This window comes from Polypterus senegalus, chromosome 4 (genome assembly GCF_016835505.1).
Source record: "Polypterus senegalus isolate Bchr_013 chromosome 4, ASM1683550v1, whole genome shotgun sequence".
Lineage (NCBI taxonomy): Eukaryota > Metazoa > Chordata > Cladistia > Polypteriformes > Polypteridae > Polypterus > Polypterus senegalus.
Window position 1 is genome coordinate 775,054 of NC_053157.1, and position 26,486 is coordinate 801,539.

At 46.3% G+C, this 26,486-nt stretch overlaps 1 protein-coding gene across 2 annotated transcripts in view; it reads left to right on the plus strand.

Moving 5' to 3' along the window:
- Positions 1-13,392: 13,392 nt before the first annotated feature.
- The window catches only part of fam193a (family with sequence similarity 193 member A), a 109,055-nt gene continuing 95,961 nt past the window's right edge, over positions 13,393-26,486 (plus strand). For both annotated transcript variants that reach the window (XM_039750086.1, XM_039750088.1), the window contains exon 1: positions 13,393-13,810. In XM_039750086.1, coding sequence (XP_039606020.1) covers positions 13,574-13,810 — 237 coding nt within the window. In that variant the 5' untranslated portion in view covers positions 13,393-13,573. The remainder of the gene's footprint in view (positions 13,811-26,486) is intronic.

Consider the following 26,486-nt stretch of genomic DNA (forward strand, 5'->3'; position numbering starts at 1 on the left):
TTGGAGTTTTTCATTGTCTTCTTAGAGGCTGGGCGGCTGTCAAATGGCAGGCCCTGTTAAAGTCCACTGCGGCCCTCCTCGTGTGATTCTGGGCTGTACTAAAATCAATTGTATTGTCTGCCTTCATGTCGTCCCTCCCCACATCCATAAACCTCCTCTTTGGCCTTCCTCTTGCCGGCCATCCTCCACATTCTGTTCCCGATGCCCCCCCTCATTTGCCCAGGCGCCCACACCACCTCAAGTCGAGTAGAACTGCAGGTTGGGTAGTGCCAGTCTCTGTCTGTCTGTCTGTCTGATCTCCGCAGAGTCGCCTTGTCGCCGTGTGGTGGCTCCGATTTTTAGATAAACTTGGGGTCTTTGCTCGCCAACCCCCGTGTCTGGTTTTCCAAATACACACTTTTAAGATTTTGTTCTCTTTGAACTTCTGTAATCTTTGTAATGTTGCGAGTGCCGACATGCTGAATGTTTTTAATGAGCTCCGTGAGACGCGTGTTTAATGACTTTGTACCCTCATTCAGGACAGGTTTGGAATTTCAGCACAGACACAGCGATCTTCATCATCATCATCATCTTCTTCATCATCATCATCATCATCATCAGCAGCAGCAGCAGCAGTTAATCATTACAAAGTAACCAATAAATACGTGTGCGCTAAACTCCAATTCTCAAGATTCTTTATTTGTCACATGCATACTGTAGTGACACAGGACAACGTGCAGTGAAATGCATCCTGATCGGCTTATCAAAAACTGTGCAAAGTTACCAGTGAGATTAACAAGAAGTCACAGATTGAAAGACGACAGCAGAGTAGAAGATAAGAAAGAAGTAAAATGATGTGAATGAAGTAGAATGAAGTGTTAAGGTGTGCAGAACCAAACTCCGACTGGTGCTCAGTTCAATGAGACCGCTTGTTTCTTTGCGCTCCTGCGATCTTTACGTTCTTTTTTTCTTTTTGTCTAATTTCATATCCTTTAACTTTCTCCACGTGTGTATCGCCTTTATTAGCCTTTCTACCTCCACTGCTTTCCTAATCTCTAACCTGCTCTGCGTGTGTTTAGCGCCAACGTCGGCGAACGTCTTTATGTATGGAGGAATATTTCGGACAAAATGAAATAAATAAATAAATAAATAAAAGTACTGTGAAATGTGAGCATAAATAAATAAATGTGTCACGAAATCTGTTTTTCGTTGCTTATTTATTTATTTATTTATTTATTTATTTATTTATTTATTTATTTATTTATTTCATTTTGTCCGTAACATTCCTGCAAACCGTCATGAAATACGACTTGAAATAAAACTGTCACTTTCACTCGTCAAAGTTGAGAGGGCGGGCTCTAACACGCCCTCTGGTTACTGATTGGTGGATCGATAGCACAAGAATTAATTAGAAAAATGCTTACTACTGCCGATGAAATGGATTCTGCCGAAGATATTACGTATTTCAGAGAGAGAACTGAAGATTCATCGGAAGAAATGACAATGTTGGCGGCCCTTTTAGACTCCGATATAGATGAAACTATTTTTGAAATTATCGAAGAACTGGTGGACCGGACTCGACTTCACTGCAGTTCAGGTGAGGCAGTTCCCTGCTCTGGCCGTCCATCCTTTGACATTCCAGCTGAGTCAATAAAACACCTTCTGTTATGCGGTTTAAAAGTACGACAGATTACAGATCTAAATGGTGTATCGGAGAAGACGATCACAAGGCGAATGAGCCAGTCTGATATACGGTAAGCTGCAACGGCTGTATTAGTTTAGGTACTTTGACATGGAATGCCCAAAGCAGCGCCAACTAATATTTTAAACTGAACAACTGATCAGAGCTGTGGAGTTGTTTGAAAAAGTAGCTGCGAATATGCAACTGACTTTCTACTCGTAAAACAAGGGTCAAATACTCAGTTCTAAAAGGGCCGCCAACATTGTCATTTCTTCCGATGAATCTTCAGTTCTCTCTCTGAAATACGTAATATCTTCGGCAGAATCCATTTCATCGGCAGTAGTAAGCATTTTTCTAATTAATTCTTGCGCTATCGATCCACCAATCAGTAACCAGAGGGCGTGTTAGAGCCCGCCCTCTCAACTTTGACGAGTGAAGTGACAGTTTTATTTCAAGCCGTATTTCATGACGGTTTGCAGGAATGTTACAGACAAAATGAAATAAATAAATAAATAAGCAACGAAAAACAGATTTCGTGACACATTTATTTATTTATGCTCACATTTCACAGTACTTTTATTTATTTATTTATGCATTTATTTCATTTTGTCCGAAGTTTTCCTCCATATTTATGAAGTTCTACTTGGTCTTTTAATTCCGAGCCCGACTGGACCTCCTTTGTTTGTGTTCCAATGCCACTTGTTTTCCGGGCTGATAATCACTTTCCTTATTTTCTGAATTTGCACCTCGATTCTTCTTTTTTGCTCTTTTTTCTCTTTTGAGTCTCTATTCTTCCTTCTTCACTTAGATGTCGACGTTTCATTCATCACGTACTCTCCTCGTACGCTTTCTATGCGCTGAGAGCCCTGATGTGCGTGTGCGCTGCGTGGCTGCCTTTACGCCACTGATGGGTTTGTTCTGCCCGTGGTCTTATTAGTTGATGGGCATGTCTCTCAAGAATCTCGTTCTATGTTCCCGTGAGACGCCCCGTGGCAAGTCTCTTTCGTCTCGCGGGTCTTTTAAACGTCTTCCGAGAAGATCACGGATCACAGCCTTGCTTTTGCTTTCCAGGACAGGATTTCTTTTCATAATAGAGAGACGAGTTTAAAATCTTCTCAGATCTGTTGACGCGTCTCTTTGGGCGGACGGTCATCTGGACGATGTTAGATCTCCTGACTAAAGTGAGGTGGAGAGTCACTCTGCCAGCAGCACTGTCACAGGATTTGAATCTTCATTCTGCTTGAGCCACCCGGACCCTCCGGGGCTTCTATGGACGCTGATAAGAAACGGAAGCCAAGGAGTAGTTAACCATCCTAAGGGCGGCGGAAAGTGCTAGAAACGTAAAGTACGCGACTTGTCACCTGACCGCAGGTACGCCAGCTTTTAGCAGACCCTTGGCTCTATAACAGCAGTCCTGCTTTGTGCTCACCGAGGCCCGGATGGCCCCCGGCCCCCTGTCACCTGTGAAAATGAAATGTAAAACAACATCAAAGAAAGTATTAATAGATGGCCTCCTGTCTGTGAAGGAAGTGATTTTGATGAATGTGTGCGGTCATAAGAATTACTTATGGATGCTGTCAGTTCAGTGTGCCCCCCGACTCACCACATACCCGGTGACTTGTCTTGGTGTCCAGTTGTGCCAGTTATTCTTCTCAGGGATCAACAGCCTGGCAGTTCCAGTCCCCATATACCGCACAGCTTTGGAGTTATTCACTGGAAGAGATCGGACAGCGAGAGGATGGACCTGAGGACCAGGAAGCTCCTGACCATGTATGGACTTTGCCATCCCAAAGCAAATTTCAGGGCACTGTACTGCATATCGGGGCCGTCCAAGGCTGATACCCGGTGTGGCGGACGGCCAGGACCCATGCCCGGTCGGGATGCCTAGAATGACCAGGAAAGAGATTATACCTCCCCTGGGCCACAAGAGGATTGTGGAGCCCTGGACGTCAGCACTTCACCCACACCAGGAAGTGCCACCAGAAGGTCAACAGAGAGCAGCTGGAGCATCTCCTGGTGACTATAGAAGAGGCCACCTCCATTGAGTAGAGGAGCTGGAGTCGGGAGGAAGAAGGCAACGCTTGGGAGGAGAGATGGAAAGGTGGCCGGAGAGAAAAGGACGAAAGAAAGGTGTTTGGTGCATGGGCAGTGTGTTGTGTGCCGGACTTTTCTAATTAAACGTGTGCGTTTGGAACATTCTGCGTCCGCACGCTTGTGTCTGGGCTGAACTTACCACAACGGCCTACCCGGCTGTCCCCATTCACTCCAAGGGTTAACCAAACATAACGCTCAACAGCGTGACAATGAAACACAAATAACGTGGCCATCACAATAAAGGCTGCTTCATCGCCCATCACGTAAGAGTGGACCTCCTTCGCTCTGCTGGTGCCTCCTTTCAGGTGGTCACACTTTTATTATGGCCCAGGGACCAGAAGGATGCAGAGCCAGCTGCCATCACTGGGTGATTTCTTTACACTGTGGAGGAAGAAGAAGACAAGACAGTTAGTGAGGGCGCCACCTCTTGGTCCGGGGTGGCATCACACACCACGGAGGAACTCAGAGAGAGAGAGAGTGACCCTCTGATGCCCATGCATGATGGTATCAATAAGACAGAATGGTGGCCGAGGTCTCATCAAACCCATGGCTGCGCACACCAACCCTCCGTCGCTGAGCTGAGTGACATTGACGTCTACGCCACGTTGTCATACACAGGTGGCTCCCAACATGTCAATGAAGTACCAGTACACCGAGTTTGGCGGGGATCATTTCACCAAACTTGTGAAGACCCCCAAGGCCAGCAGAGCAGAATAATCCCCCATAGAAACTGCAAAGGAAATCAAGAGCAAGTACCTGGAAGAACAACCTGCAATGAAGCTGGGACTGAAAGCCGGAAGATCGAGCTTCCCAAAAATAAAAAAGCCCACCACACGGCCGATGCTCCTGTGGTCTTGACAGTCCATTTGTGAACAAAAGTGCAAGTTTAACTTGGCTGAGCGAGCAGCCTCGGGCTCAGGGGAGAGACTGAAGGCCTACTGAGTGTGGGTCAGGCACCAGGGACCACCAGCAGGACGTCCTGAAGCAGCAGGGGCAGAGCAAGTGTGGAGGGGACAATCAGCCGTGTCATCGCTGGATGTGCAGTGCTGCCTTCCATTGAACACGTAAGCTGGTCGTGACAAGGTGGCCAGCTACCTGCCCTGGTTCAACTGTGGCGCGGTAGGTGGGAACACGCCTGAGAAGTGGTACCTGCACATGTCGGAGACGCTGCCATCGTCTGGAATGTGGAAGTGCAAACCAGTCGCAGACCTAACCGTCCTGATGCAGTCGTCCATCACAAGGAGACACCAACATCAGGATCATGGAAAGTAAGAAGCAAATGATCTGGAGGCTGACATCAGCAGGAACGTGGAGCACCAGACTTGGAGTTGTCTCGTGGTGGTCAGGACAGGAGAACAGAAGACGTGATGGCAACTCCTCACATTCTGTGTGAAGTGCTGGGTTAAAACTTTGGGTCCCTGGTCGGGACACGGACATCGCAGTAGCTGCTGGCAAACTGGCGTGATAAACAAACTTCATAAAACTAATGAAGCTAAGAGCAGACCTGCACCACAACACTTATTTCTAGAGCAAGTGGTGGAGCTCAAAGTGCTTTACAGGATGAGGGAAGAAAAGTTTATCATAAATAAAATTAAGATTAGGCAAATAAAAACGAATAAAGTAAGACAAAAAAAAAAAAAAATCTGCAGGGGTCTGAAGCCACAAGACCACCAGGCTCCCTAACATAAATCAGTCCTCATGGCTTTCAGGCTTCACATGGAAGAATTAGATCGGGGGTCCTCAATCACGGTCCTGGAGGGCTGCAGGTTTTTGCTCCAACCCAATTGGTTAATAAGAAGCTCTTATTGCTCAAGTGACACTCCTGTTCCACTCCAGTGGTCTCTCCGTTCAGATGTTGAACCCTTATTGCTTATTTTAGTCTTAAATGGCCGTAGTCTTGGTTTTGGTTTTAATGGCTCCTGATTAGCAACAACAGAGAGCAGCATTTCTCCAGTTAGCTTGTGTGCGTGTTTATCGTGCACTGTGGGGTTTAATGAAATACTTGGAAGGAAAGTGAAGAGAAAAAAGTGAAGGACTGAGAATCACTCCGCCATTTTAGCCTTCAAATCATTTGGATGACATCCTTAGCCTCGAGATTAGAAGGCTTAACGCGTGGCTCAAATCTTGGTGCAGGGTAGACGGGCACAGGTTTATGGGGCATTGGGACTCCTTTTGGAGCAGATGGGACCGACCTGTTACATCTGAACTGGAGGGGCACCAATGTATTGGGGAGGCGTATGTGTAGGAAGATTGGGGGACAGGGAGTTTAGGACAGGCCAGGTTTGGATCTGAACATGGAAGAACAAACAACGGTGAAGAAATCAAAAGGAATAGAAATGTCAATTCTAAGCAAACACGTCAATGTAGAAGGAGTAACACATTAAAATATAGTTTGACTTAATGCTAGAAACATCAAAAATAAGGTAAGGGAGTTGGAGTCGTATGTAGCAGAGCATAATTATGATATTATAGCAATAACGGAAACCTGGCTAAATAACAAAGATGGGGACGAGTGTAACAGAGAGGGATACACATTATTAGGAAGGAGAGACCGAACAGAACAGGAGGTGCGGTTGCTGTTTATGCCAAACAGGATTTAAATGGAAGTCCTCTGCAGTTGGATGATGAGCCCATCTTAGTGAGGACGTGTGGCTTCACCTGGAAAATATTAGGGAAACAGGTCTTATGTTAGGAGTGTGTTGTAGACCACCCAATTCAGACAGTAACTTCAACACACATCTTGTTAGTAATATCAGAAAGGCAAGTTTACAGGGGGATATTATAGTCATGGGGGGCTTTAATTATCCAAATATTAACTGGGATAACCTCACAGATGGAGGAGCACAAGAGCAGGAGTTTCTAGAAGTAATCAGCGACTGTTTGTGAACACAGCATGTTAAAGAGCCAACACGGGGTGACGCCTGTCTGGATTTAGGATTCTGTGATAATCAGGATAGAATTGAGGGTCTCAAGGTGATTGGACCATTAGGGTCACGTGACCAGAATATAACAACAACAACAACAACAACATTTATTTCTAGAGCACATTTTCATACAAACAGTAGCTCAAAGTGCTTTACATAATAAAGAATAGAAAACTGAAAGACACAATAAGAAAACAAAATAAATCAACATTAACATCGAATAAGAGTAAGGTGGTTCAATGGCCAGGGGGACAGAAAAAACAAAAAAACTCCAGACGGCTGGAGAAAAAATAAAATCTGTAGGGATTCCAGACCATGAGACCCCCTGACCAGTCCCCTCTGGGCATTCTACCTGACATAAATGAAACAGTCCTCTTTGGATTTAGGATTCTCACAGAAGGGCTTGATGATGATGATGGTCACGTAGATGTCTGCCTTTTAATCCGTCCATCATTGTTGGAGCCTCATGAAGCTTTGAGTAGGTGGAGGTGGCGCAGGAAAAAGAAACAGAAAAGAGAGTAGGGGTCAGTACGGATTTTAGAATATAATACAATTCTCAGTATTTTGTAAGAGTGCAGATGTAAAGACTAAAATTGTGAAGTTGAACTTTGGTAGGGCTAATTTTGAGCAGATGCGACAAAGTCTAAGTAGGATAGACTGGGATAAGACAGTCGAGGAGCAGAGGAGCAGGTTTACAAATGTAACGCAGGACAGACACAGACCTAAATGTGGAATTAATAGGAAACTAAGAAAAACTCCACGGTGGATTAATAAAGATTTAAAAAAGAAGTTGCAAAGGAAAAAACTGCTTTATAAGGCATATAAGATTAATAATGACTGCAAAGTGAGAACATGAGGGCAACCATCAAGAAGGATATCAGGGAGGCTGAAAGACAGTTGGAGAGGAATAGCAGATAAGGAGAGAGACGACCATAAGAGATTCTTTAAATAGTAAGAGAAGAGTCAAGGAGGAGGTGAAGAGCGTCAGGAATAGTAAAGGGAATTAAAAGACACAGACAGTGAAATAGCGGATGAGCTAAACTTCACAAGTGAGCCAGTGGATAACCTCAGAGCAGTAACAGGGACTACTAAGGAGGTGCTGAGGGATTTGGAAATTATAGAGAGAAGAGCTGTGATGATTAAATAAGATGAAGTCAAACAAATCACCAGGAGCAGATCAGATTTATCTTCATGTTCTTAAGGAGGCTAATGAGTTCAGATAGAAACCCTTGACACACATTTTTAGGAAGTCACTGTGCACTGGAGAGATTCACAAGGACTGGAAAATGTCAAATATCATCCCATTATATAAAAAGGGTGAGCGGGCAGATCAGAGCAACTAAATGCCAGTAAACTTAACATGAAACAACACAGGAAAATTAATGGAAGGAATTATTAAGGAGAAGATTGAGCAACACATGGCAAGGACAGGACAGCCAGCATGGGGTCAGAAGAGGGAGGTCGTGTTTTACTAACAGGCTGGAATTCAATGAGGAGGCAACAAAAGGAGACGAGGAGAGAGGAGGAGATGAGATTATTGATGTGGACTTTCAGAAAGCATTTGATGAGGTGCCACATGAGAGGGTGGGCATCAAGTTAAAAGAAGTGGCAGTTCAGGGTGTGGTGTGTAGGTGGGTGCAGAATTGGCTCAGACACAGGAAGCAGAGGGTGATGGTGCGAGGAACCTCATCAGAACTGGCCGATGTTCAGAGTGGTGACCAGCAGGGGGCAGTGAGGGGGGCCGCTGCTGTGTTTAATATCTAGAAATGATTTAGATAGGAATATAAGGAACAAGCTGGTGAAGTTCACAGATGATACCAAGATAAGTGGATTAGCAGATAATTTGGTATCCGTTATATCATCACAGAAGGACTTGGACAGCAGACAGACTTGGGCAGATTTGTGGATGATGAAATTTAATGTCAGTAAATGTCAAGAATTACACATAGGAAGTCAAAATGTGAGGTTTGAATACACAATGGGGGTCTGAACATCGAGAGTCCACCTTATGAGAAGATTTAGGAGTCACAGTGGAGTCTAAGCTATTGATCGCCAGTCAGTGTTCAGAAGCCATTAAGATGGCTAACAGAATGTCAGGTTATATAGCGCCTTGATCTGTGGAGTACAAGTCCAAGGAGGTTCTGCTCAGTCTTTATAACTCACTGGTGAGGCCTCATCTGGAGTCCTGTGTGCAGTTTGGGTCTCCAGGCTACAAAAAGGACATCACAGCACAAGAGAAGGTCCAGAGAAGAGCAACTCGGCTGATTCAGGGCTACAGGGGGTTGAGTGATGAGGAAAGATTCAAAGAGCTGAGCCTTTACAGAGGAGATGAAGAGGAGACCTGACTGAAGTGTTTAAAATGATGAAGTGAGTCAGTCCAGTGGATCGAGACTGTTATTTTAAAATGAGTTCATCAAGAACACGGGGACACAGCTGGAAACTTAAGGGTGAATTTCACAACAACATCAGGAAGTTTTTCTTTACACAAAGAGCGACAGACACTTGGAATAAGCGACCAGTTAGTGTGGTGGGCAGTCAGACGTGAGGGTCTTTCACAACTCGAGCTTTGTTGGGCTGAATGGCCTGCTCTCGTCTTAGAAAATGGAAGAAAATCGAGCATATGAGAATGAGATGACACAGCAGAGTCACAGCACCAACAAGCCACGACATTAAATTATTGTCAAGAATGGCTTTCTAATTAAGTAACCGGGTCAGAACAAAAAACCTGCAGCCACTGCAGCCCTCCAGGACTGGAACTGAGGACCCCTGAATTAGATGATGATGATGGTCATGTGGACTTCTGGCCTTCAATCCAACAATGGAGGGATGGCATGGTGCCCTGATCAGGGGGTGATGGTGGCAGAGATAGTCACAACAACAACATTTATTTTTATAGCACATTGTCATACAATTAAATGGAGCTCAAAGTGCTTTACATAATGAAGAATAGAAGAATAAAAGACAGAGTAAGAAAATGAAATAAGTCAACATTAATTAACATCGAATAAGAGTGAGGTGGTCCGATGGCCGGGAGGACAGAAAACAAAACAAAAAAAAAACTCCAGATGACTGGAGAAAAAAATAAAATCAGCAGGGGCTCCAGGCCACGAGACCACCTGACCAGCCCCCTTTGGGCACCAGTGATGGGCATGAACTACAGTAGTTCAAAGAGCGCCTTCATTATAGCGCCTTCATTTTTCTAAGAATGGCGATCCTAACGTAACGTATTTGCAAGTGAAGAACTTGAATGTGAGCGAGTTCAGTTTTAGGTGACATTCTGCTTTAGCTTTCAGGTTAAACGTTTTGTCTTACTCTGTAATGTATAAGGATGGAGCCAAATCGGAATATTCGGACAAGCACAAATAGTGGATTTCTTACAAATATTTATTTTGTAGTAATTTTTCGCCATTGATTTGTATTCAGGCAGCACGGCGGCGCAGTGGTTAGTGCTGCTGCCTCACAGTTAGGAGATCTTTAAGGGTTCGCTTCCCATTCCTCCCTGCGTGGAGTTTGCGTGTTCTCCCGGGCGCTCCGGTTTCCTCCCACGGTCCAAAGACATGCAGGTGAGGTGGACTGGCGATCCTAAATTGTCCCTGGTGTGTGCTTGGTGTGTGTGTATGTGCCCTGTGGTGGGCTGGCACCCTGCCCAGGGTTTGTTCCTGCCTTGCGCCCTGTGCTGGCTAGGATTGGCTCCAGCAGACCCCGTGATCCTGTGTTATCAATGAAAAAAGTCTAACATTCATGTTGTTCATTCAACGTACATTTTCTCTTTCAAGCAACTTAAGATTATTCATTTAGTGTTGTAGCTTGAAATATTTGGCTTCAGATCTCAATCAAAGTAAAAAAATATGTGTTTGTACCAAAGTAAGTTGTGGTGGAGGGAATAAACGTAAAAATCCTATTTCAGTAAATCTAATATTTTAGGCTGTTCGTGTGCTGCGTTTGTATTTTCTTCTGGTCAAACTTTCCAGCGTGCTGGCTTTCCAACTGCCAAAAAAGAAGAAGACTTTCCCGAGTGGAGTGGACGTGGTGGCTATGCAGGTCTGGTCATTTTCAGCAGCAGACTTGTATAAAGGAGGACTTCTGGTAAGTGGGCAGCACGGTGGCGCAGTGGGTAGCGCTGCTGCCTTGCAGTAAGGAGACCCGTCTGGGTTCGCTTTCCGGGTCCTCCCTGCGTGGAGTTGGCATGTTCTCCCCGTGTTTCCTCCCACAGTCCAAAGACATGCCAGTTAGGTGTTGTCCAGTGGGTGTGTGTGCCCTGCAGTGGGCTGGCGCCCTGCCCTGTGTTTGTTTCCTGCCTTGCGCCCCGTGTTGACTGGGATTGGCTCCAGCAGACCCCCTGTGACCCTGTAGTTAAGACATAGCGGGTTGGGTAATGGATGGATTTCTGGTGTGTAACCCTGTTTCTCAAGAACTTGTAATAAAATATACTTTCAAGAAAGCTGTAGAAATGTTTAATAATGTTTTGTTGTATAATATTTAAGATTTACACTGTAAAATGCTTGTGCATTTGCACGAGATCTTTAAATAAATGTAAAAAGTACGCAGCGGTTCTCAATCTGTGGGGTGTGCCCCCCTAGTAACAAAAAAGGGGGCGCAAAGATGTGAAAAAAAGAAAACAAGAATTGAAAATATGAAAAATCCGTCTATTGAAACTACAACAAATGATCTTAAACCGCATTCTGATACTAGACAAACAAATCTAGAATTAGATAAATGTCGATAAATAATAACACTTGTAGCGGTGTATCAGCAGCAAAAAATACAGGAATACATTTTATTAGGGTGTCAAAAAAACGTGTGGGGGGGGGGGCGATTAAAACTATTATGAAAACTCGGGTCGCAAATACTTAAAGGTTGAGCAACGCTGCTTTGGGAGTGTGTTCTGTTCTTAATATTTCTAACAGCATAAAAACAGGTTACGACCAACAAACCATTTTAAATTGTAACAACTTAAAACATAAATTTACTTCCGTTTAAAACAAGTGAATTACACCCAATCAATGATTTGCCTCAACTTAAAAAGCTAAAAAGAATTCTGTTGGTTCAGATTGAAAATATTAAGCGTGAATCATTACTTGAATTATTTGAAGGTGAATGGAGGTTCGACGTTTTTCAGTGAGCGGGTCGACGGACTGACTGGCGGACTGTCTTGAAATAATAAAGTCAAATCCAATCGGCGCTGCCCGAGTCCGCCTGCTTGCTCCACTTTTGCTTTTAGGCCACTTTAGATTGTCCCCCGTTGGTGACGCGAATTCGTCGTAATCGGTCACTTCACTACACGCCGGTTCCACTGTCACCATTTGTGTCACACGGTTGGTACTTGCATCTGTTTCATTTCGTCTTTGACCGGGAGGATATTCTCATACTGTATATGGTTAAACGTGTAAAGTGTAATTAAATAAAAAGTCTTCATAATTATCGGATTGTGTTCAAGAACACTGCACTAAGGCAGGCCAAATGGAAAAAAAGTAAACTCATGGGTCATTTATTTTCACTCCTTAAAAAATACAAAAGGAACTGAACACGAAGCAGTTCAAAACTGAAATGGTGAACTATGAAGGTGAATGTATTCCTTTTAATCTGTGAGAACTGAACTTTGAGCTCGTTCTTGTGTCTTGTGAGTGTGAACTTGCACAACAACCCTCTCTGATCGTCACAACAGAAAACAGAGACCAGCAGAGAAAGTCGAGGTTACGACGGACTCCGGAGAATCGATAAAGACGATGACTTGTGTAAAATATGAAAACGTGTCACCGTGTTCATATGTGATCAATGGACAAAAGAGAATATTTATAGGCATTCAGAAAATATGAGCACAGTGCCAGTCAGCAGGAAAGGACATCCCAGCACTGACTTCATTCCTGAATATAAATATGAATATTTTGAAGACAAAAACAACAACAGGAATGTAAAGAGCTGGGATGATAAAACACATGCAGGCTGGCACACAGGGCACCCTCAACAGCTCTGAACTGATGAAATGAATTTGAAAAAGGCGCTCCTTACAGTATGTTGTAGGTAACACCTGGCGGGTCTGCAGGTTACAAACGTGAGGTTCGTGGAGGAAATATCAACTTACTGTAACGTTTAAAAAGAGGGACATTTAAGACCAACCAGATGAGCACACACTGCCGCTTAAAGTGGCCCGGTGTAGATGTCGATCGTTTCTCCTCGGTGTCGTATAGCCGACCCTACCATGAACTTGCCGATGGCTTTCTACTGACGTGCGGTCATTCCCGTACATACCACGGTGTTCGCGCACCGTAAATGACACGCAGATCTGCGCAGCCTCTCGGTGTGATTCGTGGTGTTTAGGACGGCGGCCAATTATTCCGAAGGGTCTGCGTAGATTCTGCTCGTCAAAGCCGCGCCCTGCGCTGTGTTGCTACTTTTCCGCTTCACACGCCCACTGTTACTCGAGGGTCTTCACCGACCAGCTTCAGAAAGGCTAAATAAGAAAACTACATTTCCTAAGAGCCTCGCAAGGAAGGTGCGTCTTAAGGAAGAATATTTTGCCGCTGTCAACATCTTTTGGAACTGTGGTCTTTGTAGTTTTTAATCATCATAAGGTCGCCGTTCGTGTATGACGGCTGTATTCAGTATAAACTACATTCCCCGAGCAACTAGGGGGCGCTACGGTGACCGACGTCTCACACGCGTCCATGACGTCATGACGCAGCCCTAGCTCTCCTTTCCTGTTGTAACGGCCATATTGGACTCAAGTCTGTTTCTGTCGCTTTGGAGCGCCTGGGTGACTTAGAATTTTGGAGTGGAGATTTTAGACTTACAGGGACGTGCTGTGTTCCAAGATCATTTCTGGAAAGCCGCTTAGGTCCTCTTCTTTCCCCTCCCTTCTCAAGACTAAAAGGTTGTCTTTACTTGGAAGGAGAAGATGAGCCCGACCGATGCGAAACGAGGAGCGAAGCGCAGGAAGAACAAGCGGGGCGGTGGCAGCGGCACTAGTAGCTGCGGCGGCCCCGTGAGTAGCAGTGGCAAGGCCGGGGCTTCTGCCGCTGTACGGAACTTGCAAGCAGTTGGAACGGCAGTCGCCACTATGAACCTCCTGTCAACTGGCTGCACGGGGAATAATGGCAGCGGAGCCGGGAACGTCGCAGGCCTGCATGGGGAGGTAAGGGACCCGGGCATGGCGACTTGGTGACGGAGGGGAAACAAGGGACCGCTCCTGGGAGAATTGTGCACGCGGGTCTTTGTGTAAATGTGCCGATTTTAGGGAGCTGCTGCTGCTGCCCACGTAGTGGCCGTCATTGTTAGGCAGGGGATTCCCGCATTCAGGACCGCGTTCAGTTGGCGAGCAGACGATGCTGTCGCTGTCGTCTTCTTCTTCTTCTCAGGTTGACTTCCATGGGATATCAGAAAGTAAGCGCTGGTGTCTCCTTCTAGGCCTCCCGTGTTTACAGCTGCCGTACACACGTGTTTTTATTTTGGGGAGCACTTCAGCTGAGCGCACACGTTTCTAAAAGACAATCGGAGACGATCTCGGGTACGTGGAACACTGGGAGGGGAGGGAAGGGAAGGAGGCAGGCAGGCAGGCGACCTGCGCGATGGCCGAGTCTGGCTGGCCAGCTGTCCGGTCTTGAAGCAGAAGACGGCGCAGAGTTTAGTTGACATCTCTCCTGGTTTTGGTGCATCTCAGTTACCTTGGTGGGCGAACAGCAGACTCCTAGCGACCCCTTTTAAGACTTCATTTTAAAGACTAGTTGGCTTTGCTGGACAGTTGAGAGTCTCTCTGCCTGGTCTGTCTTGGAAGTGAGCATCAGCCCACCTTTAGGCAAACTGGGGACCTCGGAGGACTTGAGTGAGGGGCTGCTCTTTAAATGTCCAGAAGCACACATGCAGGGAGTTGACGTGCATATCGGACGTCTTTGACAAAGAGGTTTGAAACTTTTCTAGGATTTGTTAGCACATTCTTTTGTCAACTGTTTGGAAAACGTTAATGTATGCAAGACGTGTTCATTTGTGCCCCTGACAAGTTACTTGAGAGCCCATTGTATTTTGGTAGGCTGTGTGTGGTCCTCACAAGGTGTGTGTTTACTGCACACACAAGCTCGGGGTAAGGTTAATAGACCTGGGGAAGATTCATTGTGCCCACCTCATGCCACCCAACATGCTTAAGTGCATTGAAATGCCACACACATGCACGAGGCGTGTATTCATTCTGGCACGGGATTTATTGTTTCGTGATTAAGAACGTATCACTAAATTAGTCACACAATTGTCGTGCCAGTTTAAAAGGCAACTCGTATTGAAGTTTCATTTACGGCCAGAGATTGTGTGTCACAACTAGAAGCGTATCGCGTGGCACACAGTGGCAGCTCCAGTGCGTTGCATTTCGATTGGAGACCTCGCTTTGATTGTACCAAAACGACATAACCAGTCGGCATCAAAAGGGGGCGCCAGTGGCTGGAGGACAAAGGCGTTCCTCTCATTGGTGCTAAAGGCTGCAAACGCGGAGGGAGCCGCCTTCTCGTTGAGCGGGTGACGGACATGAGAGAATATCTCGTGCCTGCTTTTCCCCGAGGTTGTGAATTAAAAAGCTACCAAGAAACCAAGCTTGGTGACACTAGGAAACGTTTCACGACATTCAGTATTAAGGTAAAACCCGAAAACGTGGCAGCACGTGGCAGCATTTTAACAAACTTGACGGAAGAGTCGACTTGTTCAGCGACACCTAAAATGGACTTTATGTCACAGCCCACCCTGGCAACTCTTGCTGTGCGCTCGCCGCCAGGACACAGACGTCTGTTGAAGTGGAGCGCCTCTTACCCAGCTGTTGATGCCCCTTGGCCCCGCCTTTGGATGCTGATTGGCCGCTGGATTACATGTAGTTTTGGCACAATTGAAGGGTGGTCTCACTTTGAAATGTACCACACTGGAGTTGCTCTTAAGCGAAATGCAAAGCGTCTGCTCTTAGTTGCGAACCACAAGCTATGAACGAGAATCAGAATGCCAAGCGCGTTCGTATCTCAGTCTTCTAACCGGGGCTCCTAGACGCCAACACACACGTGGGCTGAGAGAGAGCATCAGACTACGAGATTCTCAAGTGTAACCTGGTCGAGGGTTTACACGTGTTAAAGAGGCTTCTCAGAGACCACTATCTGGGCATGCGTGGCTTTCTGTGCGTAACTGGGGTATTAACCCTTTGAGGGTTTTCGTAAAGCACACCAAGCTAGTGTTTCACACAGAAGTGAACGTAAACGGCGTGTTGCTGCGTGCTGTGGTTCGTCAGGAGTGCACGGCTGGCATGGCGGGGGCGGTCGCAGTGCATCGCGGTCCGGTTTGTACCTCTTGTCATTGTTACCGTAGGTACGTCGGCTACACAAGCCTGTTTGGTAACCCGATCAGATGCTGGTATCACACCTTTGTTTACGATCACAATGAATTCGGCGGTAATCTGCCAAACGTCGTCCCCGGAGTATGTTGCCTTACACATTCGGTTTGATCTCTCGCCAGACGTCAGTGCCATTTTTGCTGGCGTTTGCTCCTCGCAGGGATTCTCGGTCACACCAACGAAGCTAATGTTCCTTCTAGCAAAGAGAGTCCAATTAAAACCTAGCATTACAGTGGATTACCACCGTCAGCCCCTGACAGCCGCCCTGAAAGAGTTAAGCTGCACGTTGGCGCACTCCGTCTGTTCGGTCCTTTTTGTGTTTATTTCAATCTGATCCAACGCAGTGACCTCCAGTTACAGTGACAGAGAAGTTCCAGTGATGTGTGGCATCTTTTAGCTGCACGGTGGTCCTCAGGCAGGGGGCTGCAGCGCACCAGTGGGCCTCAGTAAACGTCCCGTTGGGCTGCAAGATGACGGAGAAGAACTTTTCCGATTGCATCAAATGCTCAAGTAGCTAAAACATGCAGTGGTGTCTTGCAGACTTGCCTCTTGTAATCGTCGTTGGACTCCGTGCGCCGTGACTGTCAGTTTTGGTATCGGTATTTAATTGAGCTGGAATACGTTCAAACACACACGTCTGTGGCATCCGTCTACACGGCACAGGCTGTCACGCTGCCGTTAACGGGTGTTGTGGTTGGAGACGTGACCGCCTCGGAGAGGAGGTGACTTTATACGCGCACACTGCTGCCACCGCACGTGTGTCATGGCCCCCCTAATCGCCACCGACCCGCTCGGTTCTTGTGTCTTTTTCTCTGACTTGATTGTTGTATGTGGAGCACAGATGCGTTTGCATTGCCACTTGGGTTAAACGTCCTAATCGCTGCTCGAAACGCTGCTCGAAACGCTCCAGTGGTGAGCCCAGCGGCTTCTGTAATCGCGTTGCGAGGAAATACCAAGAAAGTGTGCGGCGAGTAAGTGCGGATTTTTAAAAAATGACTCCTTATTCCTTCTCTTCAGAAGTGCGGTCCCTTTAGGCATCATTTTTAAATGTGATACTTGAGCCAGTGAGCAGCTTTCACCATCAGAAACACAGGGTGGGCCGTAAAGATCGCCCACATTAAAAAAATGAACAAAGCTATCTGAAGACAAATTGTACGCCTTTCTGAAAAGTACATCAAAAAGTTTTGTTTTAATGAGTTTTGAAAAATCCTGTCAGACAGATGGCGGCCGTCGTTGGCAATACATCGCCAAAGACGTTCCCAGAAGTTCTCTGTCTCTCTCCGGGTCATCGATTTCCTGTCTGATCCTTTCCTTCAAATCTTTAAGAGATCGAGGACGATGTTTGGAGACCTTATCCTTTAGGTGTCCCCAAAGGAGAAAGTCACATGAGCTTAAATCTGGTGACCGTGACGGCCACCCCACGCCTCCCCTCAAAGAGAACGTGTCCCTCAACACTGTGAGCTGTGGCCCCGTGCTCTTGAAACCACACGTGTTCTGTCCTCGGCCTGCCGGCTTTGATTCTCTTTTCAGTGTGGACTCAGTTGCCCGAAGGTTAGAAGTCTACGGTAACATCGTTTTCTGATCTGGCACAGACCGACCGACTGAGCGCGAAGCGGGTATGGAACACTGTCTGCTGCGTCGCTATCACAGAACGGTTCTTCTCTTAATGCAGAGCCCCGATGTTCACCGATGTTCACCGGTCCAACTCACGATGGGTACTCAAACATTAGAGCCTGACCTACCCCACCTCTGTACCCCCACTACCGCCCACACGGTTCTCCCTCAAAATGTGGGTGATCTTTATGCCCCACGCTGTACCTGCAGTGATGAATTCTGCATTTTGTTATTTATTGTTACATCAGATCAGGGCTGTGACGTCGGTACACAAAACCTTAAACTACAACTCGGCCTCGTCAGTTTCTGGTGCCACCTGCGGTAATAACAAGCGCACTTCATCACCGCCAGCGTGGACCATCAGGGGTCTTCTTGGCACCCTAACCTGTTAAGAGTTTTCTTGACGAGTGCATACAGAAGTAGATTGCCAGGCCTTTCTTCCACGCAGTGATGTTGCTAAAATTGACAGTTTGCCGTTGCTAATCAGATTGATTGATCGATCATCCGCCTCTGATGCTGCTGACGTTATGCTGTATGCTTAGTCTGGCACCTCAGTTGAGCCCTGGCTGCCAGTCAGTACGCACTGCTGGCATCATCGGGACACACAAGCCCCACCAGCACGTCAAACTGGTACTGCAGATTAGGGGGTGAGGGTGGGGTCAAATCTACTGGGATCAATGGTGAGCCTCAACTGAGGCCGCATCTACACTGGAGATCAGACGGAGGATTGCGATGGGAAAGTCGACGGATGAGGTTTTCAGGTCTAAGGACGACCCAAGAGGCGACTCCCACACAGTTTGATCTTCTCTGTGGTCGCCTAAGGTTGAGAAAGCTGGAAATGAAGGGAACAGGAGAAGTGACAAAGTGGAGACGGAGTTTATCAAGACCATGGACAGCCAGAGGACAAAGCGATCAAGCTGGCAATGGCGCTCAAAGCTACAGCTCGCCTGCTTTGGATGTACCTACCGTTAGAAGACGGCAGTCACTGGAAGAGGACATCGTGATTGGCAGAACAGAGGGATCAGGGCGACGAGGAAGGCCAGCAGTGCGATGGCTTGACACCATCACAGCAACAACAAGGAGGACTTTGGCACAAGATGGAGCTTCCTACAGATCGTTTACCCATCAAGTCCCGATGGCCTTTAACTGCTGCGGACCCGTTAAAGTTGGGGTGGCGATGATGTTGAGGCTGAACTTATCAAATCCAAAAAGAAGCTTGTTTAAATGAACAGTGCGATGGGAAAGGTGAACACAATCAGCGTCACAACATCGTCACCGACTCCAGCAACCCAATCATTCCTTACGACAAAAAAGGTGACGCCACCTGTTATGTGACTTTTAAGAAGTTTAGGCGTCAGGAAAAGTAACTTTAATTGAAGATAACCACGCAGGCTGTCTTTGAAACGGCGCCTTAGTTTTGTGTTGTGCTTTAAAACATCCTGGCAGTTGAAGAGCAATTGAGCAAAAATGTCGAGAGTGCAGCACACGTGGAAGTCCTCTCTAGGGGGTCCCTCGCATGTTCTTGTAGTTCATTGGGGGGCTCAGAAGGAATAAAGATTGAGAGCCATTGGTTTAGCAGTAGCTCAAGTGAGTAACTGAACTCATTCATTCATTCAAGCAAAACTATAGGGTGGTCCACATCGAATTATCAAGTTTATTACATAGAAAATCACCCGAAAAATCCCGGCCCATCGAAGTGTGCGAACTGACGGCATGAAGAATTGTCTTCGCACCGAACTGGAATCGTCCCCGCGTAAATCAAAGTCATCCAGACGATCAGGATCTGCAGAAGTAGATCTGGACCACCCTGTAAATAAACTCTTGAAGTCCAAGGGTCGTAGCCCCCAGTTACATGTGCTTTTTATTGGCTTATTCACTCGCTTCCTTTATCCAGTGTAGTGGCAGAAGAGAAACACCAGGGGGCCATGCGAGCGTGTGTGTGTGTGTGTGTGTGTGTGTGTGTGTGCGTCCGTCCAAACTTGTGAAGACCATCACATTAACATCCTGACACTGCAGGCCTGTCCTCCGATTACGTCGCTGAGCTGTAGCTTCTCTGGTTTTGTTTTTCTGTGCAGACGAAGGTAAAGCTGTTAATCGCAGGCCGAACGGAGAAAGTAGAAATGAAGGCTAAAGGTACAAGCTTGTGGCGTTCAGGCCAAGGCAGGTGTGCTGAAGTGCCGCGTGTGTAGTGTTGCTGAAATAAGTTGTGCCTTTTTACTTTCTCATATAGAAGTGAAGTGCAGGGAGAGCATTGGAATCGTCCAAAGATGGGATGTCGTGATTCTGATGAATTTCGACGTTTTCGACCTCCCGGAGTCAGAAAGTACCATTTTTGGAATTGTGTGTGTAAGCACGATAACTAACCTGAGTACGCTTTCATACGAGTATTCAGTACAAAATGTACTTTTTGATCAACTTTTCTGCTATTTCCACTAAGTGGTACTTCACCTTTTATTCATGCAGCTGCAGAGTCCGATGTAGTCAACTTGACCTTTATAATTGTTCAATATGTTATTAATTGAATTTGTTGTTGATGGTTCTTTAATGTACGTAATATAAAAATCGAATCCATCCGCCGGTCTGAGTATTCGAGAGAGTCACCGGGACTCCACTCCTGATTTTCCCTTTTCAGATGCGCATCGACGCCACCCTTCAGTGTCTCCACTCTTTGTACTACCGGAGTCGTAATTAAGGCTCGTACTCTGCCAACAGACCGTTTCTTTTTGGAATAGATGACACAGTTCATCGTGATATGTAAGTAATTACAATGGACATTTGTAGAACTCTGATGTACGTATGAACTGGACAGTTCATTTTAGACACCAGCTAAATAAGCAAATAAGGAGAAATGAGGCTCGACGGCGGAGGCGATGGTTCTGATGTCTTACGGGACACGCGACGGGTTTTAATTACCCCTACTTTCTCTGCTGCTCTTTTTCTGGTTTTCTGTGATCTGCACCACCACCACCACCTGATCAAAGCACCGTGATGTCCCTCCATGGATGGATTAAAGGCCCGAAGTCCACGTGACCGTCATCATGAAGTTCTTCTATGTGAACCCTGAATGCAATGAGGACTGATTGAGGTCAGTGATGTTAGGTAGAAGGCCTAGAGGGGGCTGGGTGGTCTTGTAGCCTCAGAACCTCTGCAGATTTTATCCATCCCTCCTCTTCCTCTTATCCGAGGTCGGGTCGCGGGGGCAGCAGCTTGAGCAGAGATGCCCAGACTTCCCTCTCCCCGGTCACTTCTTCGAGCTCTTCGGGGGAATCCCGAGGCGTTCCCAGGCTAACCGGAAGACATAGTCCCTCCAGCGTGTCCTGGGTCTTCCCCGGGTCCGCCTCCTGGTTAGACGTGCCCGGAACACCTCACCAGGGAGATGTCCAGGTGGCATCCTGATCAGATGCCCGAGCCACCTCATCTGACTCGTCTCGATGCGGAGGAGCAGCGGCTCTACTCTGAGCTCCTCACCGTATCTTTAAGGGAAAGCCTAGACACCCTGCGGAGGAAACTCATATCAGCCACTCGTATTCGCGATCTCGTTCTTTCGGTCACTACCCATAGCTCATGACCAGAGGTGAGGGTAGGAGCGTAGATCGACTGGTAAATTGAGAGCTTTGCCTTACGGCTCAGCTCCTTTTTCACCACGACAGACCGATGCAGAGCCCGCATCACTGAGGACGCTGCACTGATCCGCCTGTCGATCTAACGCTCCATTCTTCCCTCCCTCGTGAACAAGACCCCGAGATACTTGAACTCCTCCACTTGGGGCAGGATCTCGAGAGGGCACTCCACCCTTTTCCGGCTGAGGACCATGGTCTCGGATTTGGAGGTGCTGATTCTCATCCCAGCCGCTTCACACTCCGCTGCGAACTGATTCAGAGAGAGCTGAAGATCACGGCCTGATGAAGCCAACAGGACAACATCATCTGCAAAAAGCAGTGACCCAATCCTGAGCCCACCAAACCAGACCCCCTTTAACACCCTGGCTGCGCCTACAAATTCTGTCCATAAAAGTTAGGAACACAATTGGTGACAAAGGGCAGCCCTGGCAGAGTCCAGGTCTCAACGGAAATGGGTTCGACTTACTGCCAGCAATGCGGACCAAGCTCTGACACCGGTTGTACAGCCCTTATCAGGGGTCCGGTACCCCATACTCTCGGAGCACCCCCCAGAGGACTCCCCAAGGGACACGGTCGAATGCCTTTTCCAAGTCCACAAAACACATGTAGACTGGTTGGGCAAACTCCCATGCACCCTCCAGGGCCCTGCTAAGGGTGTAGAGCTGGTCCACTGTTCCATGACTAGGACTATTTATTTTGTGTTTTTTCTGTCCTCCCTGGCCATCGGATGTTACTTTTATTCTATGTTAATTAGATTTCCCTAATTTTATCTCTCTATTCTAAAAAATCCTGGAGAGAAACAGTAGGGTGACGAGACGTGATCTTCATGTTAAGATCACGGAAGACACTTAAAAGACCTGCGAGACTAAAGAGATTGGCCTCCGCTGGGGACCTCAAACATGAGACTTTGTGCCAAGTGATTGACCCAGGACCGTCTCACGATGACGTAGAACAGGAGATTCTCAAGACACGCCATACTTACGAATAAATAAGAGCAGGGCAGCCAGCAAGACACTCGCGTCTTGGCTTTGAGCACACGCAGTTCCAGGGCTCTCGCCGCCTGTAAAGCGTATAAGGAGTGACAATACGTTATAAATGAAGCGTCGATGACAAAGCGAAGAAGAAAGCAGCGCAGAGGAAAGAGACTCAAAAGAAAAAGAATAATCGAGGTGGAAATTCAGAAAATTAGGAAAGTAATTATCATCCTGGAACAAGTGGAATTGAAAAGAAGGCACATCCAATCCAATCCGGACGTTGGTGCCAAACACATGCAGAGCAGGTTAGAGATTATGAAAGCAGTGGAATTCGAGAGGCTCAAAAACAGAAATAGTTGGCGTGATACACGTGGAGAAAGTATCATAAAAAGAAAGTAAAGATCGCAGGAGAGCAAATAAAGAGAAATTATTACTCGAAAAAGGGAAAATAATTACCACGGACCAGGTGTCGTTAATGAAAAAGCAGGATAAAGCGAGGGCAGAAATTAAAGACAGAGTGGAAAACAAAGGAAAACGTCATAGAGGTTAAAAAAGCAAGGGGGCCGAACACATGCAGAGCAGGTTAGAGAAAATGACGACTGGAATTCAAAAGACTCAAAAAAACACATGCAGAGCAAAATACAGAATGTGAACGCAGAAAAAAACGACAGTGGCGCAAAGAAAGAGAAATTATTACTCGGAGAAATACCGAAAAGGCGAATAGACATTGAAATATATGGACTCAAGGTGATATGTCAGAAGTATGTAAATATTGTAAGGCTTTGAAGTTTAAGTCCGAGAATTTCAAACACGGAGTTTACCTCACATGCATTTATTTATTGGTTACTTTACAAAACAAATGACTAACTAACGATGATGATGATGAAGAAGAAGATCACTGTGTCTGTGCTGAAATTCCAAACAGAGAAAGCTATCCTGAGTTAGGGTACAAAGTCATTAAACACGCGTGTCTCACGGAGCTCATTTCAAAGATTCAGCTCGTTGGGACTCCAAAGATTCCAAATGTTGTTTTTACAAAAGTTGTGAAATAAAAGTGAAACTAATGAAGTAGCAACAACTCAAAGAAAAACGAAATCTTCAAAGTGTGTATCCGGAAAAACCAAACTGGGGGTTGGCGAGCGAAGCGAGCAGGGGGTGAACCCCCTCGTTTTCTTATATATTTTGTCTTCATCCTGTACAGCACTTTGAGCTCATCGTTTGTATGAAGATGTGCGACAGAAAGAAATGGTGGTGCTGTTAATTAGAGAATGCAGGTTGATGGCAGTGGAACGTGCAAAACAAAAAAATTATAAGTATATTCCTCCAGAAAGAAAATTTGCGTCCTAATACGCACGAAAAGGACAGACTGAATGGTGTTGATATCTGAAGTTTGTCTACTTATACCAAAGATTATTTGTTTGTAACTTACATTGTGTTGTTAATTATTCCTCTCCGTATATTTTTGTGTGAAAAACATAAATCAGACTAAAATTAAAAATCGGGAGTGGTCTCCCCTCAACCTTCTCAAGTACTCAGATCAGGGGATGGATATTTGAAGAGTCAACTGCAAGACAATTCAATTTTTATGTTATGTACATCAACAACCTTTGTTTCTGTCGCACATTTTCATACACATGATGAGCACAAAGCGCTTTACACGATGAAGAAAGAGAAAAAAAACAGAATAAAATTAAGGTGGTCTGATGGCCAGGGAGGACAGAAAAAACAAAACAAAAAAAAACTCCAGACGGCTGGAGAAAACAAATAAAATCTGCAGGGGGTCCGAGGCCACGGGACCACCTGACCAGCCCCCGGAAGAGCTAGAAGAAGTGGCCGGGGAGAGGGAAGTCTGGGCATCTCTGCTCAAGCTGCTGCCCCCGCGACCCGACCTCGGATAAGCGGAAGAGGAGGGATGGATAAAATCTGCAGGGGGTCGAGGCCACGAGACCACCTGACCAGCCCCCTCTAGGTATTCTACCTGACATCAGTGAGCTCAATCAGTCCTCGTGGTGTTCAGGGTTCTCATGGAAGGACTTGATGATGACGGTCACGTGGACGTCTGGCCTTTAATCCATCAATGGAGGGACATCACGGGGCTTTGATCAGGTGGTGGGGGCGCAGAAAACCAGAACAAGAAGAGAAGAGAAAGTAGGGGTGAGATTACAGAGCCACCCTGAGTATTAATGATAATTCATTGAATATGCAGAGCATCAGGATTTAAGTAAGATGAAGACGCTCTGAGAAAGCCATGTTCTAGTAACGTGTTTTAAAGTACTCCACCATATTATTAAGCTTTATTTACACCGGATAATTTATTTAAAAAGATGCCAGTTGGCTGCATACCTCACTTTACCACCGTAACTCTCTGCAGTTTAATTGTACAAATACCACATTAATAAGAACACAGGGCTTCTACATGGCTGCTTATGCTGAAGCGAAGTATAAAAAACAGAAATAAATAAATGTGAAATGACCCAATGCCAGCAACATTCGCTCAGTACGAGCCTGGAGCGGAGCTTCCCATAGCCGCCTTGTGAGTGTTTTTGCTCATTCTGTCTGAGTATCAAACACAAAACATGGGTTTTCTTCTTGTTTCTTTCCTTCTTTTTCTTTTTGTTGTTTTTTTTTGTGATGCATTTGCATGAATGTGAGAAGTGCCTACTGTGCCCGTCCTGTCTGTCCGTCTGTCCACATGACATGACTCGTCTGCCAGTAGAACAGTTTTATTAAAATTTGCCCCCTTAATTCTTCAAGGAACTTTGTTGGGAAGGTTTGCTTTTCATTGTGATATCCTCACTACACATTTCACAATGCGATAGAAGGGGGTCTTGGGTGGGACGCAGGAAAGGATAAAGGCAAGAAAGGGGCATGGAGACTAAATTGAAGAAGGAGGTGGCAGTAAGCGTGGTAACCCTGGTACCGCAGGTAAGATCCCGGGCCCACCCTTAACATTTTGTCTGGTCTTTTATCAAATGCGACAAGTGTGAGAAACGCGTTCTCGCAGAGACAAATCGCACGGCGTCTGTGAAGTGCGCTAAATCACTTTTGACACAACGCCCAGTTACCAAGTGAAATGAAAGTTGACAATTTCAGCTCTGCTCTTCCGGCTGCCTGCGCTTGCCTCCCAACAGAGAGTTCAGGCGCCTTTGAATTCGCACTTTGTGGAATTCGCTGGTCACGTCTTTTATTTTTTATTTTTTTACCCCATTGGCAGACGCAGCATCACAGAAAGCCATCAAGTTGTCTTTCATTTTGTCAAGCTGAGACGTACTAAAAGTTCATTTCAGGCCGTGTCCATTTAACTGTCGTCATCGTCGTCGCTGCCACCGCTGAGCACATTTTAATGGCGTGCTGTTACTAAGGGACACTTGGGGTGTCCAGGCTCAAAGTCAGCTTTGTCTTCTGGACTTAAGGATCAGGAATAAAAGTAATGGTTGTGTTTGACCTGCTGGAGTCATTTGATTCTGTTTTTGTCGCAGTGTATTTCTTAGATAAACTGCAGGCCTGTGAAGTCTCCCAGTTGTACTTTCCCATAGCTGCTTCACTTTCCACACAGAGAGAATCTCGTTTTTATGAAGGGCTGCATTTTCAACGATCACGTTCATTTGAAAGCTGTTTCTGTGCGTTGACCCCTCGCTCCGTGAGTGGAAAAGTGAATAATAAAGAAACCTAAGAAGATACACGAAGTATACGCACACTAGAGCTTCTTTGTTTGGATGTGGCCAAAGGCGGCTAGTGAATCACCGCTTGCAGCGTCACCAGCCGCCCACCAAGAATGAACGGGGCAGCTGTGTGTGGTGGGTGGGCCGTAAAACCGCTTGCTACCGGGAGCCGCCCGAGGGACACCACACTGCGTGGGCAGCGAAATCGCCTCCGTCCAGCCACCGCTCGCAGCGTCCCCAGGCACATGTGTCGCAGCTGCGGCCCCGTTCGTAAGTCGTAGGTCGGATGTCCGTAACCTGGAGACTACCTGTATTGTAAAAAGGATTTTATATATATATATATATATATATATATATAGAGTGTAGGCAGATATACACTCACCTAAAGGATTATTAGGACCACCATACTAATACGGTGTTTGACCTTCAGAACTGCCTTCATTCTACGTGGCATTGATTCAACAAGGTGCTGAAAGCATTCTTTAGAAATGTTGGCCCATATTGATAGGATGGCATCTTGCAGTTGATGGAGATTTGTGGGATGCACATCCAGGGCACGAAGCTCCTGCTCCACCACATCCCAAAG